Source organism: Macaca nemestrina, chromosome 5 (genome assembly GCF_043159975.1).
Source record: "Macaca nemestrina isolate mMacNem1 chromosome 5, mMacNem.hap1, whole genome shotgun sequence".
Lineage (NCBI taxonomy): Eukaryota > Metazoa > Chordata > Mammalia > Primates > Cercopithecidae > Macaca > Macaca nemestrina.
This window is the reverse complement of record NC_092129.1, coordinates 146,466,545-146,479,839: the sequence shown is the minus strand read 5'-3', so window position 1 is coordinate 146,479,839 and position 13,295 is coordinate 146,466,545. Positions and strand designations below refer to the sequence as shown.

Sequence of the window (13,295 nt, the reverse complement as noted above, 5' to 3'; positions counted from 1 at the left end):
TTATCTTTTTCCTCAAATTGTTCCAGCTTTGGCCATCGAGAGCCCTTTCAGTTGGCTCTTTTACACATTTTAAAAACTGAATTATTTGTTTTCTTATTTAAGGGCTGTTGTATGGTCTAGATAAATGCCCCTCCCCCACCCATCGTTTTTGAGACAGGGTCTCACTCTGTCACCCAAGCTGGAGTGTAGTGGCGCAATCATGGCTCACTGAAGCTTCAGCTTCAGACTCAAGCAACCCTTTTACCTTTCTCAAGAGTCTTACAACCACAGTGACCTTCTCAGAACCAGCCTCAGCTGGTTGCCTCCCCTGCCTAAAAGTCGTGCTACAATAATGCTTGCCATGAAAACCAAGGATCTTAGCTGCTGCCTACAGCCCTGACATGGTCTGGCCCCTGCTGCCTCCTCAGCCTCCTCCCCCAGCATGGTCCCCTCACCCCACACTGACCTTTCAGGCCCCCACCACCTGGAGTGTCCTCAAACTTTGTGGCTTTTGTGTGTACTGTTCCCTCTGCTGAAACACCCTCACCACCCCGCCCTGACCATCCTGGGCCACGTGCCCTTCATATCTCTGCTCACTGCCAGTCCCTCAGATGACCTGCCGTCTCTCACAGCACCACACTCCTCTCTTCCTGCACTTGCCTCAGCTGAAACTCTAGATGATTTGGGTGGGCAACGCCTGCTCCCCTACACTACACCGTAAGTGCCAGGAACCATCACGTTTGTTTTCACTCATGATAAATTCAAGTAAGTACAGAAAGACCTTTGAAAAGCACTGATCCTGTTTAGGAAAATAACTCAAGAAACCATTTTCGCAAAAGCCATGCTGCTGCCTGGGCTGAGTAACACCCCATGCTGTTGTTTCTCCTAGATGCTGTTTATCTTAATTCTCCCTCCAAGAGAGTGATTTTCCCCCGGGTGGAAGTGTACTGCCAGATAGAACTCGCCCTTGGCAATGAGTGCCCTGAACGCAGTCAACCAAGCCTTCAAGCACAGCAGGCCAGTCTGGAAGGAGCCCCACGACCTCACACGGAGTGGGTTCCCAAAGGGGATGGAAGGGGCGGCCACAGTCCGCCTGTGTCCCCACCTGTGCAGACACTTGAATCCACATGCGAGTCACCTGTTTCAGCACCAGTCTGTCCACTTGAGCAGCCACCTGCGCAGCCACTGGCCTCTTCAACGCCACTTTCTCCAACTAACATGCCACCTGTATCATTCCCAGCTGTGCACAAGCCACCCAGCTCCACACCTGGCTCATCACTGCCCACCACACCACCTGGACTGTCACCTGTGTCACCTCAGCAGCAGGTACAACCGTCTGGATCACCACCCAGATCCCCACACTCTCAGGCACTCACTTCACCCAGGCCATCCCTGGGGCCTTCAACTGTGGGGGCACCTCAAACACCGCCCCGAGGTTCTTTTTCAGCCTTCCCTGCTCAGCCACCTGTGGAGGAACTAGGCCCAGAACAGCCCCAAGGTATGGACCCTTCTGGCTTCTTATGGCTTTCTCATTCCTGGAGCCCCTCGGCAAGAGAGCAAGGACACCAGGGCCGATAACTGCTTTTCTAGGGGTGCATGGATGAAGTTAGCAGTGAGCTTCAGCGCCTCTGTTCATTATGAGGACATTCCGCCACAAGGGGGCAGTATAAAGGACATTGGTTCATTCCCTTGGTGCAGTGCTTCTCAAAGTGTGGTCCCCCCACCCGCAGCAAAAGCATCACCTGGGAACTTGTTAGAAATTATAATCCTCAGGTCCTATTGCAGACCTACTAAATCACCAACTTTGGAGGTGGGGCCCACCTGTCTTTTTTACAAGCTCTCCAGGTGATTTTTTTGCCTGCTCACATTTGAGACCACTGGGCCAGTAGATTTTTACTGTGAAACCTGCTGTGCTGGGCAATGCTACTCAAAGAGTGGTCTGCAGACCAATCCAGCCCTCAACTGTGTGTTACTAGCCCACCACGGAGTGAATGCAGAAATTAAGAGTAATCACTTAGAAATGTTTGTAGCACTAAGGTATTGCCACAACATCCTGGAGCTTGACCATTTTTTACTAATTTATTTGCATTGTATTTCACAAAAGTACGAGTTTGTTAGACTACAAAGAAATTTTTTAAAAACTGGTTCCTTACTACTACAGATGATTTCAGAAGCACCACTATATAGGCTGCAAAGATAAACTGTTCTCAATTCCTTACTCAGGAAATCTCCCTTTCAGCAGAGGAGATAACACGGATACTAACCTCAAAAATACAGTCAGGGCCTGGGTGTGGTTACTCACAACTGTAATCCCAGCACTTTGGAAGGCCAAGGTGAGTGGATCACCTGAGGACAGGCATTCAAGACCAGCCTGATCAACATGGTGAAACCCCATCTCTACCAAATACAAAAATTAACCAGGCATGGTGGTGCATGCCTGTAATCCCAGCTACTTGGGAGGCTGAGGTAGGATAATCACTTGAACCCAGGAGCTGGAGGTTACAGGGAGCCGAGATTGCTCCATTGCACTCCAGCCTGGCCAAGAAGAGTGAAAATCCATTAAAAAAAAAAAAAAAAAAACGGAAGTATTAAGTACTATATAACTAACAAAAACACAGTGTTGGAGGGTATTCGTAGAGAATAAGATCCTCCAAGCTCCCTTGCTGGCTGAATGCCGTTTGTACTGGCAGTGGGGGAGGCACCGCAGGAGATCAGGGGGAGTATGAAAAGCTTCTTGGAGGTGACTGGTGAGTTTAAATGGGCAGGATTTTGAACATCATGGTTTGTGGGATATATGGGATGGAGTAGAAAGAGCATTTCCGATTTTGTTTATTTAAGACGCTCAGTTGCAGTGCAGGGATGTGCAGGGTACTTTCAAGGTACTTTAGGAAGGAGAGGACATGTGTGTGGCCACCATGGATGGTCTGGGTGGGGACAGAGGGACAGAGACCCAGATGAGGGACTGAAGCCAGATTGTAGGGTGCTCATGGTCCTCAGCCAAATTTCCAGAGCTATTATAGTAAACGTTACAGATCGGCAATGTCTCCTCCTCTGGGAATTAGCCCCAAGTTGGCAGAGATGCCCTTTCTTTGGAACAGGTTTACTTTGACTCTTTTAATGAGACAGAAACAAAAGGCCATTAAGAAAATTAGGCTGTGGCTCATGCCTTTGAGAGGCAGAGGCGGGCAAATCACTTTCAGTCAGGAGTTCGAGACCAGCCTAGCCAACGTGGTGAAACCCCATCTCTACTAAAAAACAAAAAATTAGTCGGGCATGGTGGCAGGTACCTGCAGTCCCAGCTACTCAAGAGGCTGAGGCAGGAGAATCACTTGAACCAGGGAGGCAGAGGTGGCAGTGAGTAGAGATCTTGCCACTGCACTCCAGCCTGGGCGACAGAGTGAGACTCCGTCTCAGAAAAAAAAAAAAAAGAGTCAGAAAATAGGTCACAGTGTTTTACCTGCTCTCTTATTTCCTGTTGAATGCAAAACATTTATTTTACATTAATCATACCTGTGCATGAAGGTGGCCATCTTCACGTACCTGAGCAATCCTGGGCCCCAAGTTGGCATCTTCACTCATATTGGGGGTGGATAGAGGGCATATATAGTCTAGTGATTCTCCACTGGAAGTGATTTTGTCTCCAGGAGACATTTAGCAATGTCTGCAGACATTTGGTTGTCACCTAGTGGTTAGAGGCTGGGGACACTGAAAAATACCCTGTAATTCACAGAATAGCCTCTGTAAAAAGCGCTAACTCTTAGTGTCAATAGCATGTACTGAGATTGAGAAACCATGTTATAGCCTACAACTGAGCCTCAATGGTGACATCCTAGGCCATCTATGCGAGTTAGGCAGAGCTGAGACGCCCTAGAGCAAGCTTATCCAATGCGCGTCCCAGGACGGCTCTGAATGCACCAGTCTATAAAAAATTCATAAACTTTCTTAAAACATTGTGAGATTTTTTTTGGATTTTTTTTTTTTTTTAGCTCATCAGCTATCATTACTGTTAATGTATCTTCTGTGTGGCCCAGGACAATTCTTCTTCTAGTGTGGCCCAGGGAAGCCGAAAGACTGGACACCCCTGCCCTAGAGTTTAGTAGTATCAGTCATTTAATGATGGCCATTGGTGGCGTTGGGGAACAGGAAAATTGTTAAAAGCCCTAGGAAAATCCAAAAACAGAAGGACAAGCCTCAATGTGAATAGATTTGGGAGAGTTAGGGACATACAACAGGCCTCTAACAAAATAACTTCAGAGGAACCTACATATACTTTATATTACTTTTATTTATATATAATACATAATTACATATTAACCTTCATATATTATGTACCCCCATACTCATTAGAAACATGCAAAGAGCTCACTTAAGAGCAACGGTTGTGAAACTATTAATACTCTGTTCCAAGAAACAAGCAAAAAGCATTACATGAAGCATGTGATGGAAAGTCCAGCCCCCTCCAGGGGATTTTCCTGAAAACCTTCCCTAACACACTGCTTTCTGTGAGGGCGCTATTTTTTTCTTTTCCTTCTTTTTTTTTTTTTTTGAGACAGTATCCCACTCCCAGCTCACTACACTCTCAACCTTTGGGGCTCAGGTGATTCCCCTGCCTCAGCCTCCCACGTAGCTGGGATTACAAGCATGCACCACCACACCCAGCTAATTTTTGTATTTTTAGTAGAGACAGGGTTTCACCATGTTGGCCAGGCTGGTCTCGAACTCCTGGCCTCAAGTGATCCACCCATCTTTGCCTCCCAAAGTGCCGGATTACAGGCGTGAGCCACTGCACTTTCCCTGGGAGTTGTTTCTAATGTTCCACCAAGGGTCCGAGTCAGCCCCTCCACAGATGCCGCAGGCCTGCATCTCAGTCAAGTCTCACAGCATGACTCTGGTTGTAAAGATGAGAATTTGAGGAAAGAGAGTTCTTTGCTGTTTTTAAACCTTCTCATTTACTTACTATTGCTATTTCAAAAATGACTCCATATCCCCCCTCCCCATCTCCCTCTCGTTTCCTATATTTTTACTTTTAGCTGTAGCTCCTCTTGTCTCTTCAAATCCAAAAAGCGCCGTGCCTCTGGTTCATGTGAAGGAAACCGTCAGCAAGCCTTATGTCATGTAAGTTTCTCCATGGAGCACGTTCTTTCCTTTGGGCGGGAGAAGGGAGCCCGGCTAAGCCATATCTTCCACCACCTTAGCTGCCCCAGGAACCCTGGGATCCTTTTCTGGTGTGTGTGATTGTGTGATTACAGGTCCACCCCTTTACGTCTCACAAAGCCGCCTTCTCTTGTTCAGTGAGGGCAATGTGTGGGGAAGGAGCCTGTCCGTGTTGATGTCATTCTCTTCTCCTGCACACTGGGAATGCTCCTTCTCTGAGTGCAGTGTGAGAATGCGCATCCCCTGCCCTCATATTTTATTCTCCGGTGATACCACCGTTCAAGAAGGCCTGCAGGCATCCTACCTCCCAGCCTTAGGCAGCTCCTGCATGGCATGAATTAAGGATCTCTATCAAAGGCCTTCCTTACTCGAACTATTTTCTATTAGCCTCATAATGACCTGATAGTCCTAGACTGTAGACTGTCCCCAGAAAATCTTTTTTATTATGCACATCAAGTGTCTGGGTTGTGCAACATACACTCCATTGTATCTTTGCAATAACTATGAGAGGGCCTGGGGATCTGCATTTTTTAACATCCCTGAGGACCACATTACCCAGGCTCCCTTGCTGGCTGAATGCCGTTTGTACTGGCAGTCGGGGAGGCACCGCAGGAGATCAGAAATTGGGTCGAGGGTATTTCTCCCCACAACCCCAGCCCCCTCTGATCCCTCCCTGCCTTGGGACCACTCTGGCAGTGGCTGGGTTTCTCCATGACCACAGCTGCAGGTATTGAGAGAGCAGGGCCCGAGGCATTCTTGCTTTTAATGTTTGCACTCTCTCTCACATCAAGCGTATTAGAATTTACCTGCTTCCCACATTAAGTATAATTTTAACCATAAAACTTTTTGAAAGAGTTTGTATGAATTTAACAATTTTGAGCTTAGGCATAAGTTATGCATTTTGTTCACATAATTTAAACCTTTTTAAATTTACATATAACTGTATAAAAGTCTGAGTTTCAGTTGACTCATGGACATGATGTTACTTAGATAAATATTCATCGATTATATTTTTAAAAGTTTGCTGGGAAATCCAATGCTCAGCCAGGGTTGAGAACCATAGCACGGGTGTGCCCACTTGCGGAGCTGAGCAGGCCCGGATGTTGGAGGGCCCAGGCCAGGCCCATAATGAACCACTTAATCTCTTTGCCTAGGGAGAGCCCTGCTGAAGACTCAAACTGGGTGAATAAGGTCTTCAAGAAGAACAAGCAAAAGACAAGTGGCACCAGAAAAGGTTTCCCAAGACATCCGCGATCCAAAAAACCAAGCGGCAAAGTGCAGTGAGAATGACTAATGTTCCTTAAATCCCACGGAGAGGAGCAGCTTTGGGAACTGTGTTCAGGGAGATTCTGAGGAATGGAGGGGAGAGTAGAGGAGTAGTGGAGGGGTGGGAGGTTGGGCTTTGGAACAGACACATCCAACATAAAATTCCTGCTCTGCCACAACTCCACTCAGGGATCATGGTTGGGACACTTGCTCTCCCTGAGCCTCCATTTCCTGTAAAATGGGGATGATACCACTTCACAAAGTTGTGAGAGTTTAATGTGATCAATGATGTAAATTGCCTCATAGAATGCAGCATGTGTAATAGCTCACAATAAGTAGATGTTATGTTTATATAATTCCCAGAGGTTAGCTGGTTGTCTCTCTGCTTCTGAAGAGATGCTACTTAAAAACAAAACTAGACAGGCCAGTCACGGTGGCTCTAAGCCTCACCTAAACCAAGTTTTAATTTTTTTTTACTGAGTCATCATATTTTAATTAAAGGCTCATGCAGGTATACAAACACACTCACAAATTCAAATGACAGCCTCAAATTCAAACCAAGCCAGGTATTATTTACAATTATTTCATTGGGTTATCAGTGTATTCTCTGAATTGGCCAGGCATGGTGGCATGTGCCTGTAGTCCCAGCTATTTGGGAGGCTGAGGCGGGAGGATTGCTTGAGCTCGGGAGTTGGAGTCTGGCCTGGGTAACACAGTATTCTCTGAATGGAACAGACCCACACTGCTATTTAATTTGCTTCAAGTCTTTGTTGGTCAGAGAAACCTCTAATCATTCTGAGCAACATCCTTCCTGGTTGTTCTTGTCCCAAGTGGGGTCCCTGGATGAGCACAGGGATTTATCAGACAGACAAGGGTCAGAGGCTCACCTGGTGGCCAAAGACCCATCTCGAAGTCTAAGCAATGCACTTGGTGAGTGGTGGGAAGCAGTATGGTAGGAGGAGATTCTCAGAGCTGCTGCAGGAAGTGGAACAAACCACATGTTCTTTCTGGATGACAGGTAGGTAAGGGACCGTGCAGGATGGCAGCTAGAGGTCCCTGGGTTCATGGGATCAACAATCCCAGCCTGGGATTCTTCTCACTCATTCTTGATCTCCAGCCCCAATGCTTTCCTGACCTTTGAGTGTCCTTATCTCTGTCTCTAGGAGCTCATGGTCAAGTTCGGTCGTGGGAAGCCAGGCAGGTCTGCGGTGGGTGTGGGGAGCCTCCCTGGGGCTAGGAGCACTATCTGGAGGCCAAGCCCAGGCTCCAGTTCCTTGATTCCAGGGCCAGCTCTCTTCCCACTGCAGCAGAGAAGCAGGAACTGTCAAATTCAGCAAGAGCCACTTTGGTCGACAAACCTTCTGGGAATGAAGGTGCTTTACAAAGAAACAGGCTGTGATAGAAACAAACAAGACAACATTCATAAACTGTGGGAAGCACTGTTGTCATTGGGTCACACCTCCTGCACCAGGCAGGTGGTTGTCTGCTGCGTTCTTTCACAGAACAGATGATGAGCCTGCCTGGAGGTGGCAATTTACCAACTGATGGTCTTAAGCAATTCCAAAGGCTGGGGTAAGGGGTAGAAAAGAGAAGCTCAAAAATGTTAGGGATAGAGAAGCGGGGAGTGATTCAGGAAGAGGAGAAACCTGCTCATTTCCTCCCAAACTACAACTACTGTCACATCCATGGGCTAGTCCTGTGCAAACTTCGAGTCCCCAGCTGATATCCCTGCTGACAAGCAGAGAGAGGCTAGAACAAAAGCTAAAGTGTAGATGTCCCACACACTAATCAGTATTGCTTTTTAATCAGAGGTCGAAATTCATACTCTGATGCAAATTGTATTAGTCAGTTATTGCTGCTATTATAACGTTGCATAACAAACAATCCCCCAAATCTCAGTGGATTACAAGGACAAACATTTGTGTTTCTCTTTCATGGGGCTATGTGTTGGCTGGGATAGCTGTATTTAGGCTGCAGGCTGGGTTAAGTCTGCTCCAGGCCCCTTTCATTCTAGGACCAGCAGTGATGCCAGACTTGCTCTTCTCCTGGAGCGTGGGTGGGTGTACGTATCAGCCTAGCTTTCCTCTGCTAGCCTTGGCTCTCCTCCAGTAAGAGTTCAGTGGTCATCTGACTCTGAATTGTCACTGGCCTCAAAGTGAAGAGACAGACTGAGAAATTGAGAGGCTGCCTACAGGCTACAAGTGGAGAAGGAGGACCCCATCTTGCCCCCAAATCCTCCTAATTCCTACCAAGTCTGTGAGATGCCGTTTCCACCATAAGAGATCCTTTTCTTTGAATTTCTGTGTAATTTCCCCCATTACAATGTGAGTGTAATAATAATAGCTACAGTTTACATAGTACTTATGTGCCCAGCGCCATGGCACAGAGAGGTTAAGTAATATGCCCAAAGTCACACAGTTGGTAGGTGGCAGAGCCAGGATCCCAATCCAGGTTGTCTGTCACCAGTGTCCTGATGTTCCAACTCAGTGACACAGCCTATGAGGGTGGTAGGAGCACTGGAGTGGGAGTCAGAAGTCACAGAGGTTAGCACTGGTTTCTCCATTCTGGCAAGTTACTCAGTGGGAGTTTCAGTTTCTCTCTATAACATCGGCCCTGCCTTCAACCCATGGTTATTTAGGACTTAAATGAGAGGCTGAATGTGGAAGCATCCTGTGTGATTCTGGTAACAAAGACATGTCAGGACCTTATGACCAGTGCCCAGGCCTGTGTGGGACATTTGGGAGGGTCCCAGGCAGTGTGTAGGCTGGGGCACAAGACAAAGGAGCAGAGAGAGGGTATCTGAATGCGTGGTTCCTCCTAGGAGCTTTTAGGAATGCCGATTCTTGGGCTCACCCTGCACCTGCTGAATAAGAAACGGGGCTGTGGCCCAGCAGTGTGTATTGTGCATGGTCCACCAGATGACTGATGCACGCTGGAGTTTGAGAACCACTGGATTACTATGGAAGAGAAGCACAGAGGAGAGGCAGCTAATTCACTCTGTTAGCTTGGGGATCTCAGAGAACCTGGTGGAGGTGTGGAAGAGGAGCAGAAGTTAGTCAGATTGAGGATGGGGGTGTGGGAAGGTATTCCAGGCACATGGGATGGCCCAGAACAAGGAAATAGTCTATGCAAGCAGTTAACTGCGGTTGCAAGGATGGAGGTAGCGGAGAGGCCTGGAAGTGAACTTGGAGATGTGGTGGAAGGTAGGTCAGGCTGGCTTGAATGACCGGCTAATGAGGCTGGACTTCCCATGTGGTGCTGGGGAGTCATTGCAGGGTCTAAGCAACAGAATGATAGATTTGAAATTTATGGAGATTTGAAAATCATCCAGGAATGTACAAGTCCACATCCCAGTGTTTTTCTGGGCTCCGCAAGTGTTTTCCTCCATTTTCCTAGAGAGGGCGAGTTACTTGCCCAAACTCACACAGCAGGTGGAGGTAGGGCTTGGAAATGAGGCCTTCTGATTCTCCCTTTTGTCTCCCTTCTTTTCACCTGTTCTTCCTCGGCTTCTCCTATCCAGGTCTGCTGCCTGCCCACTCCACTTCCCTCTGCTCTCCACTTCTGAGACAGTTTGGCTCACCTACAGACCTCATCCCAGCCGGATCCAGGAATGCAGCTGCCCTGAGGTGTGGAATTCCTTAGGATGACCTTGGAAGGCAGACACTGCCTGTCCTGTTCTGGGATGCTGTGGTGACTCCTGGGTCTCATTGATCCAACTCCTCTTCTTCTCCCACCTTTCCCTTCCTGGTCACAGTCAAGGTCAACACTAGCCCAGGCAGCACCTTGTGTACTAAGAAAATAGCACTCCTTCCTGGAGAACCTGACTACCAGCCACTGGAAAATTGTCATAATATACTGATTTTGTTAGAGTAAGATACTTGACTGACAACTGCTAGAAAACTACAAAGAACATGCAAAGACATGCATAAGTCTACGAATCGCCTACCCCCTTTATATGGCACTGTATCTTTGTATACTGTAAACTCTGTACAACTGTACTCAGCCATCCGGAGACCACTCCAGCCCTATCCCCTTCCTAAAAAAACAAGTATCTGTTGAACTTTCATACATGGAATGATGTTTCAAACACCCTTGTATCACCTCCCACTGGAGATTACATTTGCAAGCAGCAAAAGACCCTTGGGTAATGAAATGAACCCCCTAACTGGCTTTTGGTGTAACCTGAGATTTCCAATTTCCGTGCATTGGCTATAAAAGGCCCGGCTACTTGCTCAGGGCTGCCCAAGGTGTATGAACCTGTAAGGGTGATCCTTGGTGGAACTCAGGTTAGGGAAGCCCTAGATGGGGGACTCAGAAATGACAAATCTGTCCTTTTCCTAGGAAGCTGTGAGCCGTGAGAGAGAACTGGAGCTGGAATGGGAGAGAACCTGAGGATCCTGAGGCCAAGCCTGCTTCTCACTGCTGTCCGGCACACTCCCCTGACTCTAGGCCTTTTTGAGGACCGGGGGCAAGACCTACTGCCAGTCCCAGTGGTGCGCAAGATCTGTTTCCCTTCCAGGGTGAGCATCTCAGCTTCCCTGCGATCCTTTCAACCCTTCCACTGCCCTACTCTGGACAGACTGATGGACGCCAGCACTGATCGGCGCTCATGGACCTTCCTCCCAACCTTGGCCTGAGCTTGCTTCTTTGAGATGGGCCGGATCATTTCTACTCTCCCCAGGATCCTGTCCAAGGGCAAAACTCTTGGGGGCCCAGCAGGACTGAGCCAACGACACACTCCCTCTTTCCTGTGGTGGCAGGAGCCCAAGTTCTATTGTTTGTTTTTTAATTCTCACAGTGTACTAACGGCTTGGCCTGAGCTGGTCACTGGAATCACTGGCTGAAATTGCTCAGGCAGCCCAGGCATCGAGATCTTTCGAGCTCCCCTGGGATTTTGTGGTGCTGCGGTGTTGAGATGGGCTGCCCTGAAGTCCTGGGTGGCTGTAGAGGAAGAAGGAGGCCAAATGTCCCTCCCCTGCAGCCAACACAAATGAGGGCTAACTCTCTGTCTGCTGTTCACACCTCAGTGAAAATGTTCCATGAGGAAGACAACTTCAGCCTCAATTTTTCCAGCCTGTCCAGAAAATAATTGCCCCCCACCTCCCCAGAGAGCAGACAATCTCCAGTCCCCGCCAGGCCCAGCAAGGAAGCCCCAGCTGCCCACAGGCCTCAGGTACATTTGCTTACCAAATCCTGAAATGCAAAACCCAGAATGAATGGGTGGAGGACGATGCTAAACTGGCCTTAGGAGCCTGAGGAAGCCATATGCAAATTTAAGCCTGGTGGGGTTGGGGATTTAGGGGCTTGGGGCTCAGCTGTGGCAACAGACCCCACTTAACATGGCCATTTCAGGGAATAAAATGTACCTTTGAGACCCTGAAAAGGGTCAAAGTCCCAGGGGTCTTGCATCGTCTGCCTACTCTGGTTGATCTGTGACCAGACCAGCCAAAGGAAGCAGCTGGAGGTGTGTGCTGGGGGGAGACTGACCAGAGAGGCCCGCCTGGCCGCAGGCCTTTCTTCCAGGAGTGGCCTCCATGTTTGCAGAAGCCTGAGGCCTGGGAACTAGGGGGAGGAGAGTGGCCTCTTTTGCACAGCCCAGGAATGCTTGTTCCCTGGGACCCAAGGAAGACTAGAACTTAATCATAATTATTGTTTTAATTCAAAGTCTGTATTTAGAGCTCAGATGCTCTTAATGTCATTTATGTTAAAGTATTAATACATCCACTTGTTCCCTTCACTTGGGTTAATTATTTTTCTTGTTTTGAGGTAATTAAAATAATTGTTCTTACATTAGTTTCAGAGTTGCCAGATAAAATAGAGGACATTTTGTTAAATTTGAATTTCAGATAAACAATGAATAATTATTTAGTAAGAGTATGTCCTCAATATTGCAATTATTTATAATTTATCTGAAATTCAAATTTAACTGGGTCTCCTGTATTTTTATGTGCTAAATCTGGCAACCCAAACTAGTTTCTTTCTCCTTTTTCTCTTTTTTTTCCTAATCAACATGAATGGATTATTACATGTCAGCCACTGTGCTTTGAAACTAGGAGGCCTCGCTTGTACCAGGGGCAACACCAGAATGCTGTCTTTTCTTCCAGACAAGCACCTCTGACTGATACCCACAGCACAACCCCACTGTAACCCAGCTAACACCTCCAGTTCACACCTCCAGCTCAACCGGTTCTCAGCTGACCCCATTATCTCTGACTCACCCACTTAGGCTTCTGACTTCTCAGAGGGAGGGAATTAGGTTAATTATGTTATGATGTTACTTGCCCACCTTTTTAAAGCCATGCAAAGCAGCAGGACCTCCATGCACCTCAGTGCTCTTGTAAAAACCATCTGTGTTGCTCTACATACTTGCCAGCACTTGGGGGAAAAAAACCAAAAACATCTATGGTGGGAGTTGAGGGGCCCCACCCCTCCACAGCACCCGCACATGGTGCCCTATATTCATATTGGCACAAAAGCCCCATAACCAGTGGGGCCTGTGAGCATCCTGAGGGCAGGGGTTATGTCTTTTGCATTTGTGTATTCCACACAGTTAGCACCAGAGCTGGTACACAGTAAGTGCTCAATAAACATTGGTTGAATAAATGAACTAATGGATAAGATCATAAGTGGAGGGAAGGGCACTAAAATAGGAGTTATCAGAGCCTGATCCTGGCTGGGTTCTGTCTGTATCTGGTTGTGTGACTGTGAACAAGGCGCTTCCCCACTCTGAGCCTCTGTTTCCTCATCTGTGAGAGGAGGATAATAATGTCGCCTCCTCCTGCTATCCTTGGAGCATTAGGGTGAGCCTTCGGGGACTGAGGAACAAATACTCATGTGTCACCTGAGAGGAGAAAGAACATCGTCAATATCTGTCTCTGGAGACCACATTTTATGGA

General features: G+C 47.7%; 1 protein-coding gene across 5 annotated transcripts in view; it reads left to right on the top strand.

Moving 5' to 3' along the window:
• Positions 1–13,006, top strand: part of LOC105474519 (patatin like phospholipase domain containing 1) — a 73,213-nt gene extending 60,207 nt beyond the window's left edge. For 4 of the 5 annotated variants that reach the window (XM_011729260.3, XM_071097146.1, XM_011729255.3 and 1 more), the window contains 5 exons: positions 869–1,477; positions 5,010–5,094; positions 6,288–6,413; positions 9,920–10,025; positions 10,741–13,006. In XM_011729260.3, coding sequence (XP_011727562.1) covers positions 869–1,477; positions 5,010–5,094; positions 6,288–6,413; positions 9,920–10,025; positions 10,741–10,791 — 977 coding nt within the window. In that variant the 3' untranslated portion in view covers positions 10,792–13,006. Of the gene's footprint in view, positions 1–868; positions 1,478–5,009; positions 5,095–6,287; positions 6,414–9,919; positions 10,691–10,740 lie in introns of those variants that run through there. The other variant, XM_071097145.1, reaches the window with a different exon arrangement.
• The last annotated feature ends 289 nt before the right edge of the window (positions 13,007–13,295 follow it).